Raw genomic sequence first — 27,965 nt, 5'->3', positions numbered from 1 at the left:
GACCCAGGAGCATCGTCACCTCCTTAGGCGCGTAATTAGTCTACCGGACGGGTATACTGTGCACTGCCCGAGCAGGCAGTCTGTGTAGACGAAAGGGATCCCACTATAGCACCACCTCATGCATTTTCATTAGGCTTTGGAGCCACAGCCTCCTAAGGACAGCGAAGGCCATTATCATGTTGATGAACATCAGCATCTGGAAAGGCCAAAGGTGACGTCACGGCAAAGACACACAAAGAGGACAATCATAGAAATATACTTCAGTGATTTACGTGTGTGCGTGTGAGGGTGTGTGTGGGAGGGAAGGGGCGGAGCTAGTGAAGACGAACCAGGTCAGACCTCGAGACCTTTAGGTAGGCTGTTTATAGTCTCATGTGATTTTGTGCTCAGACCTTTTTTCTCTGTTCAGAATTTCCAACTTCTGAATTCTGGGGAAAATGGTGGTGGCATCATGGTCATGACACACAGTCACAACACAGTCAACCTCTATTTTATGTCACAAATCAGTCAACTTCTTTTTTGACTCAACCATGCTGGAGTCTTGAAGACGGGTTATGTAGCTGTGAGTGAGACGTCTGTTGAGAACAAGACAGAACATGCACATTTAAACTCTTGCCAGATGTCAATTAGAACATTTCAGTTTCCATATCATTTGGTTAGAGGTGAGCACAAAGTGATTAGTATGATATGAGAGTAATTTAAGACTGTCTGTGTTAAGACTCAGCCCATTCAATTTACCTCTGTAACTATTTGAGTGTGAACTTCATGTACTCTTTCTGCAATTCTCTCATTCAACCACAGCAAGTGCGGTCTCGCAGTCACACACACACACACACACACACACACACACACACACACACAAACACACACACACACACACAAACTTCCCACCAGATGGCACGCCCTTCCAGTGAAACACATCAGCCTGAGACACCATGGCAACACCAACAGACAGGAAGAGATAGCACCAAAAACCACCCCATACTCACACATGGTTTCCTCTCTATGACTTGCCAAATGTTTATCTCACGAACAAAAGGAAGGCACTTCTCTTGAGGCACCACCATGTTCTGTGTTGAAGTAGAGTGTTTAGAATTATGGCGTAGGTTCTCATAGGTCTTTACTCTCAAGTCTTCAGGACTTTCTGCTTGAAGGGGCTCTAGACAGCAGACATATAGGAACATGTGCAGCATGCTAAGATAAGATCAGAGACGTCCCAGTCAGTAAATGTCAAAGACTAGACAAGAGAGGCACAAACAGCATTTGTGTACAAGGAAAGAAAGTCGGTTCGTGGTGTTTTGTGGAATCCCCTGCTCCTGGAAATACTACTGAAGCAGAAGCAGGACATTTGCAGCACGGTGACTGGACTTGCAGAAGCCCTGCCTGAGTACACTCTGTGAAAGCCGGGGAATGATGATGCATAGTATGCTGTAGTCGCTGTGGGTCTTTGGTTGTTCCTCATTTCGGAGTTGAGGTCAGTGCACAGTGGAGATATGCCCCCCCACTCACTCAGCACACGCGCTCAGACGCATGCATGCACACACAAACACACACGCGCACTCAGAGTCGCGCAAACTCTCGTGTTCCTGTACAAGACGTAGACCTTCGGAAGACCACAAGAGAAGCTAAAAGAGAGAGAAAGTACAGTCAACTGTAGGAAGGACAGCAGGAACTTGCAGTTGCCTTCAGCTGAGGACGTGTCAGGCTCGAGTACAGTCGGCGAACGACCGACCACCAGCCAGTCAGCCACCCAGCCACCCACCCAACCCTCCCGCCATGGACTCTTCTTCGAGTGGAGCAGAGGGCCTGCCACCCGCCCTGCCAGCCAAACAACGCAGGTAAGATCTGTCAGAACAAGGTTATCACTTCGACTTGCATCTTCAGCACTGGCATCCAATGCCTGCAGATTTCAACACATCAAAGAGATCGACAGAAGGGCAAGTCTTGAGCTGCAGACACTGGTGCAAATGTGATATGGTCCTAGAGGCATCTGGAAGTGTCAATATTTCTTTAGCCATTTAGATGACAAAGATTCTTGGTGGATATATGAATTGATGGATGTATTCATGTGAATTCACTTGAATGTGTATATTCATGTGCTCAGTTAGTAGAGTGTTCTCTCTGGAATTGTCAATAAAGGCTGCAGAGCGCCTTCAATTCATAGTAGACCCCTTTGAAGCACTGAAAAAGTTCATCTGTGTGTGTGTGTGTGTGCGTGTGTTTAGGAGTCTGTACTCTCGAAGCTACAGCACCAGCTCTGTTGAACGGAAGTCCAGATCAATCTCCATGGTCTTCCCCTCTCCGCTCCCCTCCCCTGACTTGACCTCCGGCTCAGTCTCTCTCCCCACCTCGCCTTCCTGTGATTGCTTCGCACCGCAGTGTCCCATACACCACCGCTATGGTGAGTAAAGACGAAACCAGTGCATACCGTGACACAGTAGTCTTTTAGAGCAGTCTTTTAGTATGTTGGCACTGCAAAGTAGTGTTTTCCAAAAAATAGGGGGTGGCTGTGTTCTTTTTGGATTTTTTAACACCTTTGTGGCAAGCGTTCTCCTTCCTTCTTTTCCGTGGGAAGTGAATGAAGGGAAGTGGCACCTGAAACCACACCTTAACAATACATACTAGCAGGCCAACCACATGCAAGACAAGCTTGTCACAAACCACCATCGTACGCGGCTACTACTTTTACTACTTCCTTATAGCACATGACACCTGTACCAAGACACATACAGTATGTGATTGAGGCCATGACCAGACATGTTCTAGATCATGTAAAAATAGCTTGGGGTTTGCTTTGCCTTTTACTTTTCATTTGATTTTCTTTTAACTACTAACTTATGTACGATTAGCAACAACAGCGATAGCTTAGGACTACCTGAAGAACTTCATGTTTGTAAGAAAGATATTGTGATTTCTCAGAAATTATGATCTCTCACTTTTTCTTGTCTTTGTGCGTGTATCTTTCTTCTACTGTAGAACATTCTGATTGCCACCAGGAGAGGTATTTCTCAGAGAACACCCCTCCCCCTGTTCCCAAAAAGAGACTGGCCCGCACCATGTCCCTGCCAGAGGGGTTCCCTGGCTCCTCTTACACCCGTCCTACCCACCTGCCTCAGTTCAACCCTCTATCCAGGTTGTCCCCTCTCGAGGATGCCGTGTTTGAGCCAGGCTGTAGTGTCGAAGAGGAGGCTTCTGAGGCCCAGCTGGACATCCTGTCTCCGCCCCAACTCCCTCAGCTGGGCTTCGACACTCCAGATGAGCAGCTTCCCTGCTTCTTCTCGAACCTTGGCCACCAGGCGCAGGTGTCTGAGAAGCTCCAACAGCGCCTCCTGCTGTTCCTGCGGAGTACTGTGGAGAAGATAGAGAAAGGGGTCGGGACAGCGGGGGCCAGCCTGGGGCAGATCCAGCCCCAGGACCTCATGCTGTGCCAGGATGACCTGTTCCTGAATGCTCAGGACGGGGTACAGCACTACAGAGTGAGATGCCCCAGTCTGCATGGACAGGAGTTTGATATCAAGGTGAGGAGACCATATTTCAATTGCAGTTTTGACATGGAACAATCTTGAATGATACTTTATAACTATGGCTAATTAATTTGTGCACATATGTATAATATGAAATAGTTTAGTGTCTCGTCAAATCACAGTCACAGCTTGAAGGGAAATGTAACACTATGCACAGACACAGACTGAGTCTTCATTCACTACCTCTGCGTGCGAGCATGTTGAGGTGCTCTGCTAGTTCTAACCAAGATCAAGTTGGCAAGCTTCCCAGCTCTGCAGAGGTAATGAGAGTGAGCTGTGATGATTCTTATCATTTGTAAAGAGATTCTCATACTTTAGATGGAAACCACAGGCAAACACACTCTCCCATATAAGGAAGGCCTCTGACTACACTATCTGTCATACAAAGCCACTTCCTGTAAGCTGGCAACAGGTGTTGAGAAATCTAACTGTCACTCTGTAAACACATTCATACAGTCTACATTTTGAAAAAACACCACAGTGCATGTTATCATTTGAAAAGCAAAAGAAACAAGTAACCACAAACTACAATGGGAAGATTAGTTATATTTGGTATAGCTGAAACACTGATGTTCTGTCCTAATGACCCACCGCTAACTCTATATTTCAGGTGAGCACAGAGTCAGGCAACGCAATTTCACCTTTACTTCAGTATCCCCACGCCAATGTTCAACAGATGCTAAGTCATTTCTCAGGTGTTTCAGTTAAAGCGCTACTCCTGGCACCAGAGAGGGAAATAGGAACTTTGGCCCCAGATTGGCCACAAGGGGGCAGCAGTCAGGCAGAAATGCAAAGAGAGCCCTCAGTCCTGTCTCTGCTCAAACAGGATTACCATGTCACGGTCAGCAGAGACGTGACTCAGGGCGACCTGGAGCAGTTTGTGCTGGAGGGGAGAGCTCTCCACAGCAGTCACCCTGAGGTGTACCACAGGCGGCTAGCCCTCCTGCTGCTTCAGGTGACCCAGGCTCTCCTGCACCTGCAGACACATGGCATTCAGGTGGCTGACCTGGACCCACATAGCATCCGTCTGTCCTGGGCTGAAAATGACAGTGGCAGGCTGAAGCTGAAGACGAGGGGGATTGAGGAGCCACAGGAGAGTAGTGAAGGAGTGAACAAAAGAAAGAACAACTGTGAGAGGAAGAACACAGTGGAAAAGCAGAAGAATGAGCTTTTGGGGAACCTTGAGAACCTCTGGATGACGTGGGGGACCCCTCGAGTGGTGTTGACCTTATTAAGCCCTTCCACAACCAAACCATCTCAACCAGTCACCTCACACCAGATTCAGCTGGGCCGGCTGCTTCAGCACTGTCTGCACCTCCCAGAGACCCAGAAGAGCTGCACCAACAGCCTACCAAACTCCCCCTACTCCGAGGGCCTCCTCTGCCTCCTTTCCCAGCTCATCGTTCCAGAGCACCAGCTGCAAATGACCGACACAGTGCCCTTCCTCCAGGCTCTGCTCTGGGGCCCACGGGCCTCTCTCTTCCAGCACAGTCTCCCTGACCCCACCACTGTCCACAACTGGCTGCTGGTCAAACGCTCCCTCCTGCTTCTCAAGCTGGCCGAGAGAGGCCTGTTCTCAGATCAGTCTTCTGCGGACTGGGAGGATTACCTCTGCCTTCAGTACTTCAGCCTCACTGATCCCCATACGGTGCTTAATGCCACTGCGAAACTGGGCCTCCACCACTCAGAGATATGAGACTGGCTGGGTTTGGTGCTCCTGTTGTGATAAGTGCCATTGCTTCTCTCCCACTGGTCTCCTCAATGAATGTGACGAAGTTTCAAATAAGCTTTTCCTGGAAGGAGCTTCCAGGATATGAAATGTCATAAGAATGCTACAAAATTGAGTAAATAGGTGAACCAAGGCCATGTTGGATGTTCATTCGTTTGTTTTTTTAACATTCTTCAGAGTTTGAAGATTCATGCTCTACAGACAGTTGCTACGTTCAATTATTAATAACTGAACAGACAAGTGCTGTGGTTCAGTATTTTTTTCTTCCTGAAACAGCGATTAAAGGATTGGTAAAAAATTAAAGAAATCTGTCCCAACTGTCTACTCTTATTACTTACCAGATGAGCTGGCAAGTTATATATTTGTTACAGATGCCATTTAGACATGGACATTTTATCTCTAAATTGAAGGATGAACTATATAATAAAAAAAGCCTCTCTATTTAGAACTTAAGTCATTGTCAATGGCCTACATTTTCAAATCATTACATTACATTTAGCAGACACTTTCATTAGCATGAAAGCCTGATGTTGCCTTTCCATAAATCTCATACTGTGGCCATGAAACATTTTCATTTCCATTGAGTTAGTGGAACAAGTGGGCCTCATAGAGCTAACCTCTCAACTCTCCGATTGGCCAGCCATAATCTCAAACACAAGATTCTGATGGCTCAATGGTGTTTTTTGCCCCCAATGGCACCTTCCAGGCAGCACAGCCTAAAAGGCACTACCTTTACCCTATTCCTAACCCTAAACCCCTCAACCCTCATCCTACCCCTAAACTGAGGAGAGTAGTGCCTGGAAGGCACCGTTGAGGGCAAATAATACCAGTGACCATTCTGATGCCCTGCATATTACATTCCAGCTAGAACTGAGCAGGGATATAGGAGATGAGCAATGTATTCAGTGGTGTTGAAATCCCATCTTTCTTCTCCCATTACAATTTCATGTTTAAGTGAAGTGCTGACTGAACTGTAATGTTCACGTCATCAGGCAAAATGTGAAATATCCTCTACAGCACCTAAGCTAAATGAGACATCATAAAACAAATTGTGCAAGTGTAGTATGTGTTCCTTGTAACGTTCCACCTTGGGTGACATAATATTCTCCTAAGGACACACGTGCGTGGGGAAAAATACTCAATGTTCTCAATGCTTATGATGATCACCTGAGTGAAGGACCTTGACCTTGACCATGATCATGGATACTATCTGTGAGAACAAGGCTCGATATCAGTTTATTTATTTACCAAAGCTGGCACAGGTACAGGAACCTACACGATCCAAGTCACATCTAGCATTTTAACAGAGCTATATAATCCTCAACCACAGGGCTGAGATAGAGGGCAGGTCAAAAGTAACAACTACATTAGACGATAGGACAGAACACCTGTTTTAGTTCATTCATTGTGGTACTTTAACGGAGTGCACATCAGACAGGCATCACAGACACAGAAGTATTAGCATGAACAAGGTCACACAACCATTAGCAAGAGGCAGACGATTCCAAAGTAATCCCTTTACTCAGAAAAGAAACAGGATACACGTCCAATGATAAAAACCCATTCATATTAATCTGTTTGAGCACTTTATTCTGTGCACTTTATTGTTACAACATGCAGATATCGGTCTTCAATAGAATCACAACTAAAAACTCAAGATTCATGCACACATTAAAAAAAAAATTCAATACAAACATTAAAATCAACATGAAATAGCCATGAGAACAAAACTACTTACATAATGTTTTTAATGTTGCATGGACACCTTCAATCATAAATATTACACCCTAGAGATGATTGGTAAAAGTGGAGGATGGAGGGAGTTGGAGGACTAGAGAATAATCAAACAGAAAACAAACAAACAAATAAGAATCCTGGGGATCCATCCCAGTTCATTGCTTGCACCGCCTCCCTTCCTCAAACTGTGTTAGGGTAACTGGATAGGCAGAAACAAAATGGCTGACATTCCACTGGGCCATTTGATAGGGCAAGTGATGGGGATATCAGCCAGACAGGCCTCCCTCTCCAGTGCCCTCAACTCAGTGGAGGGGGGGAGGCGGGTGCCTCAGAGAACTGGGACAAGCCCTGGTAGGAAAGGTAACAAGTTAATGTGTGCCAGGTGTAAGCGGGGCTTGAATGAGACCCAGATCCAGATCCAAAACAAGTGCAAATGTCACGTTTCTACAGAACAACTCCAAAGGGGAAGCATAAAATGAAAAATGAAAAAAGTCACTGGAAATGTCTACTCTTAGTTTTTTTCCTTTAATTTCTTGAATCTTTGTCAATCACTGAGGATGATGGTGGGAAAAAAACAAGTGTGTACATTTTAGAATGTGTGAATGTGTGTGAGTATGCATTTGTGTGTGTGTGAGTGTGTATGTGAGAGGATTAAGCTTATTCGTCGTCAGATGAGTCTTTCTCGATGCTGTAAGCCATAAAGAAAGCGTCAGGGCGGGAAGGGACGAGGGGATGACCTGGTCGCACAATCTCAAAGCCCAGGAAACTGAACGTCCGAAGCAGTTGAGCTGGGTAGAGAGAGAGAAGGAGCGTTTAGCTTATCTGTGCAATAAGGGAAGTGACAGACAAGCAAACCAGGGAGAAGTGAAAGAGGAACCAGACAGATGCAAAACAGTCTGACGGCAGACTCACCTCGGTCGTCTCGGTTCTTGTGGAAGCAGATGAAGACGTGATCCGCGTGAAGCTTCTCCTCCGCAAACTCCAGCAACAGAGCAAAGCTGGAAACACACACAGACAGTCAGTCTTAAGTCATACACTTATAATTTAACATATGCGAGAAAGAATGTTTGTGAAATTGGTGTGTGTGTGTGTGTGTGTGTGTGGATGTGTGTGTGGATGTGTGTATTCGTGTGTACCTGTCCTTGCTGCCTTCGGGCAGGGCTCCGGGGGGAATTTCCACGTAGAGGCTGGCCCCCTTCAGCGCCGCCCTCCAGGCCGGTGCCTTGGCCTCGGAACGTTGCGCCTCAAACAGCAGGAAGCGCACTCGGCCAGTCAGCGGGGGAGGCTCCTCAAAAACCAGCAGATGAGAATCCTGCACGGACACACAAGCGGACGGAGCGTGAGACCAGAACCGGCTCTGCAGCATAGCAAGGGATACACATAGGGGGGGGTAACAGCACGCTCAGGAAATCACCCCCTCCAGGTTAATAATAGCCCCATCACTGCATACAGTAAAGGTCAAGGGGATGGCCGAGTGTATAGATATGGCGTGGCAGGGTTGGCCGTGCAGCCCGCCGAATCTCCTCTCTACCCAAAGGACTTGGAAAAGCCCACAGGACAAACCGCTGGCTCTGACTGGCTCATCACAACACACCGCTTTGGGGTGTAATTTCACTTGAGGGAGTCAGACTCCCTTGAGGGTTGTTATGATGTTCATAAATCTGTCAACAAAGCTATTTTGGTTATTCGGTCACTGTGTGAACGAAAAAAAAAAAATAATAAAAAAAGAAGGTGCAGTAGTCATGATGAGCGAGACTACTTGGGTTTACAATACAATTTGCAAGCAGAATTATCGAGAAATTAAAAAAAAAACATGACAACATTCATGACCGCTAAGCCGGTCGCTCGGGGAGACACAGAGGAGCTTAAGCAGGACACTGTCACTGTCAGAGCTCTAACGGGGCCGACAGGCCACCGAGAACAGAGAGCAGATTAGCACAGAGATTGAGAGTGGCTGGACTAGACAGATTAACTGCTGCCAAGAGCATGGAAAATAGAGGACAGCACAGCCGAAAAAGAAAAATCCAATGGCAAAATAGAGAGACAGTGGCCATGGGCCTGACAGGGGAGAGTGGCCGAACTAGAAGTTCTAGTTCTAGAAGTTTTTTTTTAACAGGGGACATGCTTTGTTTTGAATCGCTAGCTGGACTAGTCTTTCCCGTATATGAATGAAGCCCAATTAAACAGGTTATAAACTCTTGGCAGACTGACAGAGGGTTGGTTAGCTGGGAGGCTGTGCATGTGTGTGCGTGTGTGTGTAAATGGTGAGTGTTTACTTACAGAATAGAATAGCTTAGCTGTAAGATTGTGATCCCTTTGGCCTTCCCCTCGCCCACCTGGGATCTTCAGGGGTGGGAGAGGGGCATCAGGAACACCACAGAGGCCCCGGACACGGGTTACTGCAACACCGGGAGCACCGACGCACACTAGAGGAGGAGGAGAGACAGAGAGAGAGAGAGAGAGAGAGAGAGAGAGAGAGAGAGAGAGAGAGAGAGAGAGAGAGAGAGAGAGAGAAGTTGATTACTAAACATTCCTATACAGTCTGAAGCAAAAGAGGAACTGTTCATCTTGTGACTGCTCACATTGTACCAATGTTTTGTTTTGAGGAAGTCAGAGAGGCAGGGTTTTAGGCTGTTTACTTGCATCGTCAAGTAATGATTAACATGAGGCTACTTTTCCAAAAACATGGGTAATGTTAACACAACCACATTTCAAAAGTCAACTTGCTTGTTGTATTCAAAGCAGGGAGTTCAGAGTGCAATGTACAGAAAACAATTGAGCAAACAAACCTCAAGCCTTCTCTTCCCACCATAATTTCAGAACTGAATCATCTAGCCATGTCAGAGGAACTCTGCCAATTTTCCATTGTTTACAACCAACCAAAGCTATTCTGAGTTTATGGAGCAAAGAAGTTGTTTTAGAAAAAAAAAAATAGTCCAAATTCTTCAGAGATGACAGGGATTGGAATCTGGGTCCTGTCTTCACAAAACAGCCATCTTGTGGAATGCTGTGACAATTTGGTAACATAAATAAAAACTGTTGCATTTCCTTGTGGAATGCTGTGACAATTTGGTAACATAAATACAAACTGTTGCATTTCCTTGTTGAAACTTGTTCGTATTTGGAATAGCAAGTTTGGAAGTTGTTTTGTTCATTAAACTAACATCCTATTTCCCTGTTTGTCTGTCACTTGACAAACCAGAGCCATGCTCAAGGTGAATAATGGCACTACAGAGCCAAACTATCTAGGCTGCATTACAAGGTCAATTTGCAAAGTAAAGAGTGCCTAAAATCACCACAGGTCCATTATAAATTAATCTGTAAGACTACAAGCACTAGTTACTGATAAGATAACTATGAGTTATATATACTGTATCTGGTCATTATGGAGCATGCTTGAGTTGAAACCAAGTCATTTTTTAATTAACAACATCAAAAACACTCCAACTTCATTTCACTGCTTTAACAACCAGGGCTCAGTTCTGCCAGGTGTCCAGTGGATTTACAATGAGGTAGCTTCAGAGTGTGGTCTGTCACAACAGTGTGTGACTCTTGCTAGCACTTCTAGGGCACACCCCCGAGCAGTTGAGGATCAGAGCAGATGCTCTGTGCTCTGTACTAACTGTCCTTGTCAAACATTACCACTAGAGTGTGCCATTCAGAGGGTCAAAGTTTAATTATTAAAACTCTGCGGATGTCATAAATGACTGGGGATCTCAGGCCATCTAGGCAAAGGGGGCAGTCAGCAGGGTTTCAAGAATAAGGAAACGTGGTCATAGGCCTCTTTGTATCGTCTCTCAGACAGGAATGACCGTAACAACTTGCACTCTACGTCATCACTAAGGTGGTGTGACATGTGGAGTGAATGTGTGATGGTAAAATCTGAACCACCACGTCTCACACACACACACCTCTTGTCAACCCCCTAACCATGACTCATACAGATCACACAGGCTCTTTACTGACAAAACCAAATGAAAACCATACACAGATAAAATAGGGCTTAGAAAGCATCAGACAGCTGGGATGATTGACACAGCGGACCAGTTTTCTGTTGTGTAATGAATCACAGCGCAGATGAATGAAGCAGCTCGTACTTGGCTGAATCACAAGCATTACGTGAGAGGATCAGAGTGGCCAGAATAACCGCTCCCATTCAATCCCATAAGTCAAGATACAAATCCGCCAAAAAAACCTGCACAGGATAGGAGGGCTCTTAGGAAGACATCCTGAGAAAGGGGTGATGGGAGGGTATTGGCGCGTCATGGAAACCAGTGCAACCGATGACGATGCATGGCCACTCTGTACAGTCTTGTCACTAAAACCCACCAACACGCAAAATACATTGCCTGCAAAAAACTCTGAGTGCCCACTCAGTTGCTAGCCAAAGAGCACAGCTGTTAGTTTGCTAACCAAAAGAGACGGAATACTGAGACACAACTGATCAAAAGCCATGTTCCCACTTGTACAAGGCATGAGGAGCTTGGCGTAACAACAAGATGATACAACTGCCCTACCTTTTTATTTATGTCTATTTATGAAAGACAATTTACCTGGTAGAAACTAAATACCAACAGATTTCTTTAAAAGCTGCTGTCAGCCTGAAAGATATGAAGCCAGAAATGACTGCTGTAGACTGCTAAATAGCATTACATCTATATGGGGCTTCAGTGTTTATACACAAGGGACAAAAAAGCACCTATTCTTTTAACTAACCCCATCTTTACTGCTTGATGCTAGTTACTGTATGCCAAGCTACTAGTAAGCTAATTGTATTCCACATTCTGTTTCGAAGGTCACGCTGCTGAGCATTTTGACGCAAATTTAAGTGTGAGGCCTTGCTACATCAAGTGTTGCAATACCAGTGTTGAAACCACTTCAACTACGTGATTCACAACTTAGCTTTTGAGTCACGCAGAGGCAGTTTAAGATCCACCACTTCTGCTCGCAGATCACTATGCTAGCGTGTGCCACTTTGAGAATCTGCGTAGATGTGACAGCTTTACATTTTACACGATGCATACTGTGTTGGCAGTTACCAACTAGACAAACTCATGAATGACTTTCCTTAGAACCGAAGGGACTTCGATTTCTCTTCAGTCAGGGCCCAAATACGAAGCCCCTAAAAAAATATGAAAATAGCCTTCCTTATGTTTAATTATCGACATAATCGACAACCATCATTATATTTCATCAATTGATACCAGACGCTGTGGTATTAAACGTGAAGACAATAGTCAGCGTTTCGATCAATGGTCTCTGATATGGCCCGTATCGCTAGCGTTACATTACCATCTTTGAGCCATTCGGAATTTAGGTTGTCGCGTGGTTGGGATTAACGTTAACATTACCTGTAAACCTGATTTTTTTTTTTTAAAGGATCGCTGTTAAATACTAAACCACCTCAAACGTTTCAAAGCAACTGAGGCTCTACCGTTATTCAATTTTGGCCAAACTATAGTAACATAACGTTACTCTTTATGTTTCAATAAACAGCTAGCACGTAGATGCCACACTACAAATCAAGAGTATTGCTAGTTTAGCTTGCTAACTAGCTAACTACGCAACACAAGAAGGCTGAGGAAGTAGCACTACAACCAGAGAAATTAGGCGAGCTAAAAGATTCTTAGCTTTCTTAGCATCTTGATGACAATCACAAATCTACTTGAGGGGCAGCAGAGTTTGTAAACATATCTAAAACGTGGCTTATATTTTTATTGTACGCGTTCCTTGGTAATCTCGAGGTTAATATTAACACCACCAACGGTACGGTAAATTCACGTTACCGCAAACCGGACCCTTTGCTAGCCAACAATTTCTAGAATATTCCATGTTATTATCCACTTGTCATGGCATTTCACACAACATAAAACACTTGATAAATGCATTTGACTCCCTCGAATGAATTAGGGTTACTTGTGGACATAATCCATATTCAAGTTCAAGCACATTTTGACGCCAAATAGCTAGCACTATCTCGCATGTCAAATTGAGTTAGGTAGCATAGCATACAGTTTAGCTAACTACATTACATTCCTTGTATTACCGTGGCAATTACCTTATGTTTTCAAGTCTATACAAATTAATTCGTTTATCCATTAATATGCAAGTTACTGTTCCTTAAAATGGAATCTCTCAATTAATCAACAACAACTACGTGTTAATCGATGCTAATTAAGACAGTCGCACAAATAGCTGCATAAAGGCGACCCTTGACTCCAGAGCTAGCTTACCTAGCAAGGTAAACACGTAACGTTAACGTTAGCGTGCTATTTATCTAGCTAACCATGTCGGATTGCTAAATTGTTTTCATAAGATTCTCGACTGGTTAGTCAGCATAGCCGAGCGCTTTGCATTTCAACCATTTTCCAACTTACATCTGAATTTATCTCCAATGACAATTTGAGAAATACACCACATACGTCAATGGACTAAAGGCAATATGAATACATGGCTCTAAGTTTAAAACATTCATATTTCAAATATTTTATAAAATGTATTGCGTGTAAACAAGGCACGAGGCCCACAATGCTAGCTAACGTTATCTACCAGATTCAGAAAACTTGATGAAAAGGCATGCTAAGCTGCTAGCTAGCTCAGCAGGATGGCTAACTAAACAGGTAACATAGCTAAGTTGGGCCCATTTCCATGTCAACAATTCTATGATTCAGAACTTACCTTTCACTTTCGGGTTTATTACTATTCAGCTCGATGATAGGCATTTTGGATATATTTCTTTCTTTTTCGCGCACAAAACAATGGCTATTTAGTATCGTCTGTAGGTTGGATTTAACCATCCGGCCAACGTCCAAGCCCGCAGATCTTTCTCGCTCTTCCACCAAATGACACTGTTTTTCTAACGACGATCAGTTTTGCTAGCAAGGGGCGGGCACTGCCCGAACAGAGTCATAATGGGGGCAGAGCGCTTTATCTTACGTAAATGATCTTATGCTATATTTCATTGCATAATCGAGATTTACATGCCCTGAAACCACCGTGGAAATTGATTTACATAATATTCGTTACAAATGCAAGACTTAATAATTCAACGAGATATCTTTCAAGTTGGTGCTAGAGCAGCTGCGATTTATTTTCTGTTGCCATACCGTGCCTGTGCCAATATTAGGCTAACAAGTCTATAGGCTTAACCTATATTGCCACACAAGAATGTCCCCTAGTTCGAGGTACATTACCTGCAATATGGGCTTAAATCACATGAAATGAAAACACTGTCCATATCACCGCCAACTTTTTATTTTTTGCTGCTGACCCAGCTGTGCCTGTCGCTCAGTGTCAAGTGTCTGAAGCAAAATCCGAGACGTGGGTTGACACCCTGCTTCTGAAGTCTACAGCTCTTGTCCAATCGCACAACCCAGCAGATTAATCCAGGTAGGACACTTTCATACTAATTCATAAGGTCACGATAGTCCGTTTGTTTATTTGCATATGAATCAGCATGTTGTGGCCATAGACGACGGTGTTTATCTTACTTTTGATCCAATTTGATTGATTTGAGCGTGGCTATTTTAAGTAAGTAGCCTAGTCTAGTGGGTTACTGTATTCCGGAATGGTTATCACAACGGTTTCGTTTGCTACAGACTTTTCATAGATACTTGGATCATTCAATCAAATTACACATATTAGCCTACCATTTGTTGAAATATCACAATTTCACGTTTAAGGTTAATTCTGGTGCATTATTGCTAGCCTACTTGAAGCTTATGTTTTCTTGGAAACTAGGTCTTGCTAATGGTTTCCTGTTTTATTTTCAGGTTCCTTGAATGCTCTAAAGAAAACCTGCCCTCAAGTTTGTTGCTTACCTTCATTTGACAGTATCTAATCTAAGTTAAATAGTTTGTTAAACAACAGCCTATACAGTGTTTTTAAGAAAAGAAAAAAAAATGGGGGGACTTGCATGCCTGCATGCAAGCAAAAACATGTCAAATGTAAATGATAGGGGCCCATGTAGTCCACTCAAACATTTTTCCAATTGGCTCACTCCCACTTGGAAGGGCATAGGCTACTTATTAAACAAGGGTAACATTTTGATTTAGATATAGCCTGACAGGATGTGATACAGTTAGAGTTTGCTAAGTGGATGTATAGGACTATGAGCATTGGTATGACATAGATCATGATTCATGAGGCCAGAAGGTGCCTGTTTACATGCCGTTGTTATGTTACGGTAGTGCCCTATCGCCGGAAACTTCCTGTTGAATCGTTGAGTGAGGTGGAGAATCCATGGAAAGGCATCACACTAAACCGATGTATTGCCCTGGCCATGATAATTGTGGTGGTCAGCTCAGGTGTTGAGCAAATGCAAGGTAATAACTGTTTTTACTGTTGTTTGGCATGAATTTTGCATTTCCACTGGCCCATGCAATAGATATGTTATTTTTCAGTCTACAGTTTACAGTATTAGTGCACTCCTTACCTCTGTATTATCATCACAATCAGATTAGGATTCAGATTATATTCACCTTTGTTTTCCTATGTATACTGAGGTTTTCCATGTGTGACTGATGATTTGTATTGTTGAGCACATGGTTCTAATGTATCCAGCATCCTGCATTATTTCAGAGGCCATGGATACCTTCCTGGAGGAGGAGGATGGTCTGAGCCTGACTGACAGAATTATTCAGGTACTTAAAGCCACGGACCTTCCTTGGTTCAAGGTCTCTTTGCCTGGGGAGAGTTTGCTTTGGGAGAAATGTACAGACGCTCAGTGGGAGGTGCTGCTTTGATCACATGACTTGCTCCCTCTGTGTCGGTACCAGCCTGGCAGCATGCTGTGGGACACCGTGGCATTCTGGAACTGGGGCCGGGAAGATGACACGCAAAAGAGACGATCGATACGCAAAAAGATCCATAAACGAGACCCGACCGTCAGACTTCTGAGGGAGAAATCTATGTTGGAAGCACTGGATGGAGATGACTGAGGGGATGGGGGCTGAAGAGAGAGGCTCATAGAGAATGTGATAAAAAAGAGGGAAGGAAAGAGGAGGGACATGTTGGAAGAGGAGACAATGGTGATAGTGCTGATGAATGAATCATCAGACAGTCGCATCGCTCAATAAGCTCAGAAACTAAGCCAATGACAGGATGTTACTATGACTCATGCCATTAGGGCAGATTTACCTACACCAAGATTTCACACTTTGTTCAGCACTAGCATAACTTAGAGATATTGGAAAAGAGAGAAAGAGAAGCAATATATGCTTTTATAAATCAGTGTTTGTAATACTAGTTTTGTCGCTGTTAATAAATGACATTTCTTGGTTCAAATATTTTGTCCATCTATGTAAATGTCATGTTACTGCTCCCTAAAGCATTTTATTCAGAGGCTGCTTGAGCTAAGTCAATCAATACTTGTATGCACTGTGCAGTCATGATCATGACTCATCAATTTGTATGCAAACTTACAGATCACCCAGACAGCCATTCACCTTTACATAACTGAAGTGGTTTTAATGATTTCTTCTGAAAAGGCATCTGATCTGTGTATCCCTACGTACATCAAAAAATATATAAGGAATTAAGGAATGTGTCAGTTAAAGCACAGTTGTGGTAATATGTAGATAGGGAAATAAATACAGTTGTGATGTATCTACAGCGTAATAATATAATTACATGATGGTAGTGAGAATGGTAGTGAGAAGAAAAAAAAGCATGCACAAGTCTGTATATTTGTGCACTGTCATGTTAGTGGTCTGTGGTCGGAAACACAAACATCAGTTTGAATGAGTTCAGCGGCAGCCACATTCCTTGGCCACCATATTTGTCTTGGCAGAGACGGTGGTGCCATCCTTGTCCAGCTCTATGACCAGCAGGTCGCCATACTCTATGGGCACGCAGCAGGGGGTGCGGCCAGTCCAACCCCCCTTTTGCACCATGCTGTTAATCAGGATGGCATGATTGTTGCCCTTGGGCAAAGGGAAGCCACACTCGCCCTGACAGTTGTTGATGGTGGCCACAGAAGGCTCCAGAAGGAAGGCCTCGAGGGAGATGGTCAAGCTCTGCAGGCGACAGGGGTTGTACTTCCCTGGATTCTCCTCACCCCCTCCGCGAGTTGACCTCTGTGATCGCTCAGCCTCCCAGGCCCGCAGGACAGTCTGCAAGGCCTTGAGCAACAGCAGGGCACAGTACTGGACCTCACCGGACTCCCCATCACCTGCAGACACATGCTAATGTCAGGACAATTCTGCCATTGCTGTCAATAGCAATTCCATCCTAATTAATGAAGAGTTGTGAGTTTATGTGTGAGCATGTGTTAAGGTATATTAAGTTGACCAGTAGATTAAGTTGTGGTATGTTTGGATTAAACAGAGACAATAACTGGGATAGACGTCACACATTGATTAGTCTAGTCCCGAACACAATGAGAAACTTCTCTCATCACCTGATTGATCCACCCCTTCAGCTGGCAAGGCGCTAAGATCACTTAGCCTCTGTAGTCTGTCAGTCAAATGCCCAGCTCCCAGCTCATCGCGCCGAAACTGGGCCCACGCGTCATCCAGCCCCTCCCGAAGCATGGACAGCAGCGGTGCCTGGAGAGAGAGCCCCACGCGGTGGCCGAGCAGACCGGAGCTCCACTGGGGGAAGGAGAAGAGGGTAGGCGTTGAGGAGTTCAGTAACCCCAGCAGGAGGCTCTCACTGGAGGACTCGCCCAGGGTCAGGGGTGGCATAGAGCTCAGCAAGGCCAGCGGGAGAGTCACGGCACGTCCGTCAGGTGAGGACAACGCCTGCTTCTTGGGGAGAACGTCACTGAGGAACCTCTGGAGCTCACACAAGAACTGGTATGTTCTGGAAGGTGGCGGCACTGGAGATGGGGCTCTGTTTAAACAAAAAGGAAACAAAATTCAAACATCCATTACTCCAGTCACACCTCAGTGACGATCGATCAAGTCAGTTTCATTTCCATTGCACACAAATTCATGATCCTTGAAAACATTGCCAAACAATTCACAGATAGAATTACAAGGGAGCGTGAAGATTCTCGATGGAGTCTAAGTCCAGATACATATTCAGAGAGACAAAAAAAATTGAGAGACAAAACAAACAAGTCCCACATGAGACATAGAGTTTCACTTAACACATATGACCGTACCTGTGATCAATGGAGGTTATGCCCCCAGGCTTATCTTCATGCGGTGACTTGTTTGGAAGAAAGACCAGCAGAGGTCTCTTCAGGGCATCTTCTTCTTTACCACGTCTCATTAGCACGTTTTGGACTTCAGACAAAGACAGATTTGGCCCTAAAATCATTTCAACCACAGATAGAGAATAAATACCCATTTTCATATTGATCAAACTCCAGAAAATAAGATATAATAATATAATAGGTACTTACCGCTGTTTGGCTGCTTCAACTCAACAGTGATTCGTATGGTCTGCAGTCTAGGACTCACTGTTTCAGGCACTCTTCTGGTCAGCACGATGAACTGAGTTTCCACCGAAAGGCATGCAGTCTGGGAGAAGGGCCAGGTCACTTGGTCAGACATGGCATGTGGGACAGTATACAGATTCTGCAGCAGGTACTGACATATTCTTTATTCCCGGAGACTTTTCACTTGATCATGTGTTTTGCTTGTTTGGGTTGGAGTGGCTGTCATTTAGTTTGAGAATGGAGGACATCTGGGTGGTGTTTGCATCTCTAATGCTGGTAGAGGAGATACAGGCCTAGGAATGCAGCGGCGGCAGATGCACTGTATTTCTCAGGTGTCTTTTGCAGTCACAAGTTTTATGCAATTTGCAGACCCGAAAATCAAGAAGTCAATGCTATTTTTTGAAGCAGTGTGTTTTTGATGGTAACTGATTGCTATGTTTTAGTTCCTAGAAGTCTAGTGTCGTCGACATTTAGTAATTTAATCAACTTTGATTTCTGGTTCAGTGGAAATTTCTCCCTGCATCAGCCGCTAAATTCGGTCTTGCTTGGGTAAAACTCGATTGTAAATGTCAGAATGTGATTTAAAAACAGAGCACATATACAAAGTTGCTACACCATGACCAAGAAAACAAACAAGAAGTTCTGAAAGGTTAACCTGTTTGTTGGGAAAGAGCATATCGCTGCTGAAAGTAACTTCAAGGATCTCTGTTCTTTTGGAGGCAACAAAGAACAACAGCATCGTGGGAGCCACTGTGCTGAGGTGTGTCCTCACTTCAAAGGCCGGAGGAACTTCAAAGGTCAAAGAAACGCTTCCTGCTTCCTCTCCAGGAACCCAGAGTTCTGACATAACACAAACCAAAGTAAGCAATATCAATACTCTTACAGCATTGCAGCTATTCATACCACACAGCTGTTTTGAAAATGCCCTTTCAAAACAGAATGAACAAAGACTGTGTTTAAGGTTTAGAGTTCAACACTAAAAGCATTCTCCAAAGGTGCACATTGACTTTTTCCGTTGAGATAGCTTTGATAGGACAATTCATTTGATATATAATATATTTTTCCAAAGTAGCACAATAACAAATGTACCTTTATCCAGATGTGTTGCCCAAGGGCCCACACTGTCACCATCTCTGTCTGCAAGCAGTGTGGCCAGAGACGAGAGCCCTGCTTCAGCTGAGCCATCACTGCCAGTGCAAATCCCAAACCGAGTCAAGGTGTCTCTACCCAACTCACTCTCCCTGCTCCAGCCATCTTGCAGGGCAGACAGGGCTTCTTTCAGTCCGTTACCTAAACCTCCAGCAATGGCAGCAAAACATGGAGCTTTCCCAGATTCCCCACTGTGCAGGGAGGGGACGGGCCTTCTGTTGATCACTGGAGGCTGCGTGAACAAGTCCTGTCCCTTTTGAGCATCATCTTGGCTGAGGCTTGATTTCAGGACATCCACCTGACTTCCTTGAAGGCAAAATAATGACCATAATGCATTGAATAAAATGCTAATTAAATGAAAAAAAAGAACAATATGGAGCTGTTGTGAATCTAGGCCATAACATAAAAAGAATATGCAAACAATACAAAAAATGTAACCAAAAATACTTACATAAACATACAGAAATACAATCTTATCTAATCTAGAAATCACAATACATCTACCATACATGGGAAATACAACAACAACAAAATGCAGACACACCTCTCCTTCCTCCCTGACCACGGGCATCATCAGCATCTGTTCTCAACATCCCAGCTCCCAAAAGCCCCACATGCTCGCCGAGAGCAGCAGGCATAGCAGACGACTGATCTGGCACGGGGTGCTCCGACCTGGGCTTCTGACCCACTTCCTGTCTGGGAGGCTTTAAGGTGCCGTCTTCGCTTTCTTCCAGGGGAGTGGTGCTAATGGGGGCAAGACCCAATGGCAGAAGCAGGAGCAAGGACAGCCACATGTCAAAGGTGTTTTGACCTGCTTTCGTAAGTTCCTGTTGTCTGGATGGACCCCGAGAGAAAGACTGGCTTTATATCAGCCGAAGGCTTCTTCGGGTTCCCCAGAGTGGGAGCTGTCAGAGGAGAGGAGCAGCACAGGACAGGACTATGGCCTTGAATGGGTTATGGGAGGTGGAGTTTGGGTGCTGTCTCATGGAGAGGTATGAAACTTGCTGTCCACACGTAGAGATATTGTTTACTACACTGCTCCAGTGTGTGTGTGGTGAGGGCGAGACCTGGAGGCCACACACACACACACACACACACACACACACACCCTCCTGTCTGGCCAATTCTGTTCATATCAGCGGTGCGATATGGGAATCACATTTTTGGAGCTTCAAAATGCTCCTTTTGTTAATAGCGTTCATATTCCTCTCCCTCGACATGTGGAGTATTTGAATTAGAGAGGAAGCATGTAATTGTAGAATATGAAGCTCCAGTTGTCAAGAAGACCTACACTTTTGTCCTACACAATAACATCTCTTACCACTACTCAAGTATACTTCACTTTCTCTACACATTTTCCCTTAGCACTAACCGAAGGAGCTTCGCTATGAATACAATTTTAATACGACGGCACATATTTATATATAACTCCGTGAGGGCGTTCAAGAAGTTCTAGATAGGCTACTGTTATGTAATAAATGTGATTGCTGCTCTCAGCTCTCTCCACTCTTTTCCCTCTGTGGACTGAAGTGCATGAGTGGGTATGTGAGCATCGGCTAGAATACAATCTTCAGGAAAAAATGTGTCTCACCTCTGTGTTCCTGACCAGAGGGAAGACAGCTGCTTTTCTGTTGTGCAGAATCTCAAGGTCTCTCCTCTGTTTCCAGTGGGTGCCGGGTGACAACAGATGTCAAGGTCCTTGCAAAAAAAAAATAAACCCCAGGATCCAATGAAATAATAAAAGAGAAATACTACAAAAAATGATGTCCTATTTTGGGGAGGGAGTGTTTTTCTAACTTTGTCTCACACAGTCTTCACAGCATGAACTGGAGGACAATTCATCTTTTCATGAACTAACCATGATGTTGAAATTGGGTTTCTGATAAAGCCCTCTTATCTTGGAGACTTGAACCCCCTTTGACCAAGATGTTAGCCTACAACTGCCTTCAGATGTACTTAAGTATCTACTCAGATAGGCCTACACATGGAAAAACGGATGCCAATTATCTGGGAAACATTCTCTAAAAGCTTCTCTAAAAGTTTTCATTGTTTGTTTCAAACAAATTGTGAATTCTTTGTAACACTGAAACAGGAGTTGAATTAGGCTATAGGCCTACTCTGTGCTGAAAGTGATGCTCAGAGCTCCACTGGTTTCCTCTGTGCAAACAAAACATTCAGAAAGACGTAGCAGAATTACGTGAACAATTTTAGGGTATGTTTTTTCCCCCATTGGTTGTTGCATTAAATCTTACCTATAGGCTGGGCAAACCCTGTCTGATCTGCCGGAGATTTGGATTTCGCCCTGCAGCTCAGGCTGAAAACATCTGCACATCTATCTTGCTTCCTGTCCACATCATCTGGGTCCAGTCACAAACTAGCTTATCCAAAAGGTGCACCCATATCGTTGGTCTGATTGGTTGAAGGACTATCCAAAAGCGTACAGAGTCATTTGAACTATGCCCATGCCTCTTATGCAGGGCCGGATTAACAAATCATAGACCCTTGGGCACGAATATCTGATGGAAGTCGATCAGTCTGTGGCACTGAAGGTGTTATGAGAGCCCAGGTTGCTGTATTCATTTGCTTGGACACAGAGCTCTGGGGGGAGCCAGGGGGGAGGGGGGAGAGCTGGGGTTGGGGAGCACCAAGGGACACCCAGGAGCAACAGTGGCGAGGAAAAGCTCCCTTGTCCAGGAAGTGTGCATTTATATGCATGTGTGCAAAATATCCACATTTTCTGAGATACTGAATTTGGGGTTTTCATTGGTTGTCGGTAATAATCATCAAAATGAAAAGCAATCACTTGAAACATATCAGTCTGTGTGGTATATTAGACAAGTTTAATTGTTTTAATGGAATTACTGAAATAAATCAACTTTTTCATGATATTCTAATTATAGGACCAGCACCTGTATCTTGGCCCATTTGTCTTCTTCAATTTAAGCCCTGAATGATCATTGTGCTGCCTGTAGAACTTGAGATAATGAGTGTTATGGTGTTTAAGTACAAATGGTTCAAAATTAGGCAAAAATCTCCATCTGCAGTAAAAGGTTAAGACCATAGGGGCTATTTCCCAAAACAGTGGGACCCATATTTGGTGAGTATTCTGATAAGTCTCTGCACATACTGTCCTTCCCTGCAGACGGACAAAACAAGCAGCCAGCCATTCCACGCTCAGCTGCAGAGCCAGCACCCACTGCTGCGCTCCCGCTCCCACACACACAAACACACACACAGGCTGTGATATCAGACCACTTCAACTACAAAGGATCACATTTCCTGTCCTGTTTTTCAAGTTTCTTCTACTCTGGTAATACAATACCCACTTAATATCCGACTGTTGAAGAATTCCAGCACCTGTCCACTGTTTATGTGCAACTATGTGCAAAAGCAGGGTGGGGTCAGGACAAATCTCAAAATTACTAAAGACAGCGAGCCTTTTGGTCACTTGTAGTTTGTAGTAGTGTTTGTATCGCAGGCCACAGGGAACATCATGGAACACGAGTAACCCGATAAGGTCACCCAAGTGACAGGGCAGTAGGGTATTAAAGGGGTGTGTGTGTGTGTGTGTGTGTGTGTGTGTGTGTGTGTGTGTGTGCGCGCACAGTGATATTTGACCACTGGAGTGTTAACAGCGCATAACCCAAGCAATAGCCTTTTCACAATTACGTGAGACTATTTAGGTGGGCCACCAGTCAGTGGCCAGTGATCCATTTACACCCACATGCTTCACGGTACACCTGAGGGGAAAACAACGTGGGGTATAAAACACAAGTCTGCTGAGGAATGTAAAGCTTTGGACATTGATGTACAAAGGTAACTCCATGAGAAGAAACGTCCAGTTATGTCTGCTTGTTTAACCAACAAATTACTGTAAAAGGGTATTTCTGGAGGGGTGGTTAGTCAACACATTTATACTTGAACAGTAAAAATGGAGTGGTAGAGAAGGACGACAGAGAGACTGGTCAGGTTTAAACTGAAGTTTATTAGACAGTTGCACCTCTGTAGCACAGCAGAGGGCGTTCATTATGTTCATAGCTGCATTTTTCCTTGTTTTAAGTGTAGGAGAGCACCTTACTGTCTAAAGAGTATTAAAACCATCTGGATCTCTTAAGTCTTATTAAAAGCATCACCATTTGCAATTATATCAAACACGAGTAAAATCAAAGTTGTAACAATTACAATAACAACAATTCATAAACAAACAGAAAAACCCATAAACATAAAAACCCTTTCAGTGCTGGTAATGAAGGACTTGCTTCTCTGGTCCACAGCATGGGCGTGTGTGTGTGTGTGTGTTGTTCCTGTTGTTGTGTGTAAGTGTGTCCTCGTTTTGTGGGAGATGCAGAGACAGAAAGGCTCAGGGAACATCTCGGATTAGGAGAAAAAAAAAGAGAAAAAAAGTGTGTCCTACCCAACAGCATTCAGACTGTAAAGCTGAGGTGAGTCCGACTCCGAGCTCTCCCTGAACGTGTACAAGAGAAGAAGAAAAAAAAAAAAAGAATTGGAAAGAACAGAAATCCAAACCAAAAACCTGATAGTTGGAAAGAAAGGATTGTGGAGAGAAAGTTGAGTGGCCCACAGATAGCTACACTTGACGGGAGAAAACAGTCCAAAGTCTGTGTGCTAGTATTTCTATGACAGCTCACATTTTAACATCATTCACTAATGATGTGGCACCAACGCAGAGGCGCTGAAAGTTTTAAAGGTCAGAGAGGCGGGTTTTGGTATCAGATGCACCAGCTATCACTTGTGTTTTTGATTCCAGCAGGTCAAGCAGCACCACAATTAGTTGTTGACTTTAAGCTCTCGCCTTCTCTTTCTCCCCCCCTCTCTCCCTCTCCAGCAGCAGTGAGGCAAAGAGCTGAGCGTTCCCACAGCTGTGTGAGAGAGGGAGCTTTCGGAGGCCTGGGCCATGTGACCAGGCTGGCTCAGAGGGATGAGAGAAGCGAGGAACCCTGCTAAGGAGCGTGACTGCGCAAGCACCATGATGATGGTGGGAGAACTGTGCACAGGTAAGACCTGCGAGGCACAATTGTGCAGCACCAAGTGAAGTAGGATTTCGCTCAACCACATACATGATGACCCCCCTCCGTGGGGGTCCGCTTCCCAGAGAACCACACAGCGCTGACTAACGACTTCTACAAAAAAACAACAAAAAAAATAATCACCTGGACTTCTCTGGGCTTCAGCACCAATAAATGAGAAGGGTCAGAAAGGTTAAAGGTGAAGGGTCACACCTTAAAAGCTAAGCACCAAAGGAGCCATTCTGGCTCTGTGTACTAAGCCTGCCAACCTTTTGGCTGTATAACATCTCTCTACACCTAGAGAAAGCTCTACAGACACCCACTGACGTCACATGCACTTGCACATTATCCTGAATGCAAAACAAACAAAAAAACGTCTTAACAAGAACAAAACAAAAACAGGTGTTGAGCTATATGCCAAAATACTGTATATATGTACATATATACTCTGTGCCAAACAACATCGCAACTAAGTTTATCGAAACGTGCAGGGACTCTTTCACACTACGCGCTTAAGGAAATGTCATTACATTATAAATAGAAGACAAACAAACAAAAACAAAAACAAAAACAAAAAAAACAAAACACCGGAGAGCCATAAAGAGGCCTCCGTTTCATCCCTGTGAAAAAGAAGCACCAAGAATCGATAATTATTATTACTGATGTTCTTCATATAAATAGGCACAGTCCAGAGTTGTACAGATTGTAGCACCATCTTTGTTGTTGTTTTTCAGTTTTCTTTTTAGACTGTGAGTCAAGCACGCACTTTTTTTTTAAAAACAATCTATTGCATTCTACACAATTATACTCTTTATCAATAGATTAAAAACAAACAAAACAAACAAACAGAAAAACATAAGATAAACTCATACACACTCGCACACACCATCACCTTTGCTTGGAAAGAGACGCAAAAGATAAATAAACTAAATAATGCACAATTACACAGTATGAGAAGACCTCCCATTCACAGTACAAGATTCGTTAACATTAGAATAGGAATTATCCACCAATAAACAAACATACAGAACAAAAACAAAAGGAAGAGTGAATGTCGCCCAGTAGTTTTGTGTTTTTTTCTTCCTTTCCCTCTTTTTGTTATTATTTTTGCATTTCCCAGTGTGTGTTGTGAGGGGTGTGTTGTTGAGGCTATATGAGTGAGTGTTCAGTGAGTGCTGGTTGGGTAGACAGGCGGTCAACAGGACTGGAACAGTGTTGGGGGGCCGGGGGTAAGGCAGGGTTCCTGTAGCGACACGTTTAAGCACCACACCTCGGAATTGATACAAAACCCACATGATTACCTGAAACTTTAGACTGAGCAGAGACACGACCAGTCTCCAAAGAGCCTTTCCTAACAGCATGGGTTCAGCAGGATGCTCGGCGTTGCGCTTTGTCATTCAAATAAGGAAGCTGTCCGATAAATAAAGTCTTGCGTTGGGAATGGTGTTCTGTCCAGCCGCAGGAAACAGCGGGACCAGGATAGGGAAACGGCAGTTGAAGTGGCAGACCTGATAAGACTGTCCGGCTGAATTTAGTCTGAGAATTCCCACAATTCATCTGCCAAACGCACCATGTGAAAAACGTGTGTGTGTGAGACAGAGACACGTCGGAAATCACAGAAAGACAAAGCACCTTTGAAAACACACAGAATTCTGAATACGAGTATATGCGTGTGTATGTGTGCACATGTTTTGCCTGCCTGCCTGTGTGTGTGTGTGTGTGTGTGTGTGTGTGTGAGTATGAGTATGAGTTTAAAGTTGAACCAGGCTGTGCCGTGTCTGGTTGAGTATGCTGGAAGTCAAGAGGTGTGTGTAGCGGAGGACAAGCCCCATTGGTATGCATCAGTGCAGCATTACACTAAGCCAATGCAGCTGTAAGGGTGTGTTTGGTCTTAGGGAGGCGGTTGTGAGACAGAGACAGACCCACAGACGGAATGGAAAGGAGGGGGGCTGAGCTTCTTTATGCTTCCACCTAAATCCCTTCTCTCCACTGCTGTACACACCACAAGATAACAGACACACCACCAATCGGCTGAGAGGAGTGCAGAGGATCTGCACGGCAAGTAGGAAGGTCTTTGAAGGAAGAGTCAGAGGGAGGGATGGGAGGTGGAGTGAGAGTTGAGAAGCACTGAGAGCTCTCGTTGTTCGAGACAACTGTGTCGGCTCACCTAGCAGACACAGTAGTCACACAGAGCCTACTTCAGCTACACAGCATAGACACTGGCAGAAGCCTGAACACACGACAGACAGACAGAGACACACACACACACACACACAGAGACAGAGACAGAGACAGAGACAGAGACAGAGACAGAGACAGAGACAGAGAGACAGACAACTGTGCCAAGTCCTTTCTGTCCTCTCGCCAGTATACGTTACAGTGACCGTGGCTGGTGTGTGTGTGTGTGTGTGTGTGAGTGAGTGAGTGTGAGTGTGTGAGTGTGAGTGTGTGGTGCTGTCCATGCCGGCGTTGGGTTTCAGTGGAGCGGTGAGGGGAAGGTCAGAGCAGTGGCGAGTGGCGGGGTGGCAGGGTTGGCTTGGTCCACACCTGTCCGTCTGAGCTTTGCATAGGTTTCCGCTGGGTTGAGGTAGATTTCTTCATGTTCCTGTCAAGGAGAGGAGCAAAGCCGCTTCAGTCAAGAGGGAGGGCTGGGGGAGACACTGTTCATGTTACTGTCTGAATGTACACTTCAACAAAGCTCTGAGAGGACATGCTGAGACTCTAGAACAGATAGGTGAGCTGGCTGTGTACTAGTCCTGACTTGTATTACAGGACAGACAGGGGTCATTAACCCATTAACCCTCTAAGCGCAAGGGTTTTTTAAAAAAAAACAACACTGGATTTTTACATGACATTTTCTAAAGGACATGGATTGAAAGTGGTCAGAGATAAAGTCCTACTGTAAATGTGAAAACCATGGAGTATGAACAAAGGTTTAGGAAGGAGGGCAACTTGCTCATCTAATTCATCAGTGACATTGCTTGTCGCAATTCTGCGACTTGGGCGGTTAGAGGGTTAAAATGGTTCCTGTTTAGTGTTTACGTGCATCATGAGTGCTCTGGTTTTGGAGGCTTACTTTGTAACACTGAAGATGGGGTGTTTTTCAAGAACTAGTCATTCTGACATTCTACACAACTGCAGGATTTACAGTACACCAGGGGCCTATACAAATGCACCATGTCAAAGAAAAATGTCAAACATTAATATCCTAGCATACACACTAGGAGCAGAAACATGACTGAATTCAAAGACTGGGTTTTGGCACCACCTAGTGGCAATTCACAAATGTGAACCCAACGCTGTTCATGCATCTAAACAAATGAAAACAGCCCTTCCCTCAAGCCAACATACCTTTTTTGGAGAGAGAGGCCGTCTGGGTCAGCACCCTGACCCCCTCCCTCACTGCCCCTCCT

The 27,965-nt window shown here is 44.5% G+C and overlaps 3 protein-coding genes and 1 long non-coding RNA gene across 5 annotated transcripts; 1 reads left to right on the top strand and 3 right to left on the bottom strand.

Moving 5' to 3' along the window:
* The first annotated feature begins 1,155 nt into the window (after positions 1 to 1,155).
* peak3 (PEAK family member 3) lies at positions 1,156 to 5,560 on the top strand. The gene is made up of 4 exons (XM_062556907.1): positions 1,156 to 1,838; positions 2,226 to 2,401; positions 2,977 to 3,518; positions 4,135 to 5,560. The coding sequence occupies exons 1-4, from the start codon at positions 1,777 to 1,779 to the stop codon at positions 5,218 to 5,220; spliced, it is 1,866 nt and encodes a 621-aa protein (XP_062412891.1). The 5' UTR covers positions 1,156 to 1,776; the 3' UTR covers positions 5,221 to 5,560.
* Positions 5,561 to 6,826: 1,266 nt separating this feature from the next.
* On the bottom strand, positions 6,827 to 13,852 carry oaz1a (ornithine decarboxylase antizyme 1a). The gene is given in 6 exon segments (XM_062555441.1): positions 6,827 to 7,778; positions 7,903 to 7,988; positions 8,127 to 8,302; positions 9,271 to 9,357; positions 9,359 to 9,416; positions 13,669 to 13,852. Coding segments are annotated over 6 exon segments (657 nt in total). The 5' UTR covers positions 13,788 to 13,852; the 3' UTR covers positions 6,827 to 7,647.
* Positions 13,853 to 16,456: 2,604 nt separating this feature from the next.
* On the bottom strand, positions 16,457 to 21,165 carry amh (anti-Mullerian hormone). Of its 2 annotated transcripts, XM_062557023.1 has the most exons (8): positions 21,117 to 21,165; positions 20,070 to 20,269; positions 19,466 to 19,831; positions 19,032 to 19,216; positions 18,341 to 18,458; positions 18,098 to 18,245; positions 17,390 to 17,823; positions 16,457 to 17,161 (listed from the first exon to the last, which is right to left on the bottom strand). In XM_062557023.1, the coding sequence occupies exons 2-8, from the start codon at positions 20,161 to 20,163 to the stop codon at positions 16,737 to 16,739; spliced, it is 1,770 nt and encodes a 589-aa protein (XP_062413007.1). In that variant the 5' UTR covers positions 20,164 to 20,269; positions 21,117 to 21,165; the 3' UTR covers positions 16,457 to 16,736. The 2 variants fall into 2 exon arrangements, with proteins under 2 accessions (XP_062413007.1, XP_062413006.1); XM_062557022.1 differs by lacking the exon at positions 21,117 to 21,165 and having other exon boundaries at positions 20,070 to 20,394.
* Positions 21,166 to 23,490: 2,325 nt separating this feature from the next.
* LOC134101826 (uncharacterized) lies at positions 23,491 to 27,895 on the bottom strand. The gene is made up of 2 exons (XR_009941457.1): positions 27,629 to 27,895; positions 23,491 to 27,157 (listed from the first exon to the last, which is right to left on the bottom strand). It is a non-coding gene; the product is annotated as an uncharacterized LOC134101826 (long non-coding RNA).
* Between the last annotated feature and the right edge of the window lie 70 nt (positions 27,896 to 27,965).

This window comes from Sardina pilchardus, chromosome 15, assembly GCF_963854185.1.
Source record: "Sardina pilchardus chromosome 15, fSarPil1.1, whole genome shotgun sequence".
NCBI classification, from domain to species: domain Eukaryota; kingdom Metazoa; phylum Chordata; class Actinopteri; order Clupeiformes; family Clupeidae; genus Sardina; species Sardina pilchardus.
This window is presented reverse-complemented; position numbering and strand designations above follow the sequence as displayed.

Excerpts from the sequence above, each read along its gene's own strand:
- amh (XM_062557022.1), bottom strand. The coding sequence starts at position 20,319 with ATGTGGCTGTCCTTGCTCCTGCTTCTGCCATTGGGTCTTGCCCCCATT. Across the intron at positions 18,459-19,031 it reads TGCTCTTTCCCAACAAACAG|ACTGCATGCCTTTCGGTGGA; the intron begins GTTAACCTTTCA and ends CCCTTCTCCCAG. Across the intron at positions 17,824-18,097 it reads ATAACCTCCATTGATCACAG|AGCCCCATCTCCAGTGCCGC; the intron begins GTACGGTCATAT and ends TTGTTTAAACAG.
- peak3 (XM_062556907.1), top strand. The coding sequence starts at position 1,777 with ATGGACTCTTCTTCGAGTGGAGCAGAGGGCCTGCCACCCGCCCTGCCA. Across the intron at positions 1,839-2,225 it reads CTGCCAGCCAAACAACGCAG|GAGTCTGTACTCTCGAAGCT; the intron begins GTAAGATCTGTC and ends GCGTGTGTTTAG. Across the intron at positions 3,519-4,134 it reads GACAGGAGTTTGATATCAAG|GTGAGCACAGAGTCAGGCAA; the intron begins GTGAGGAGACCA and ends TCTATATTTCAG.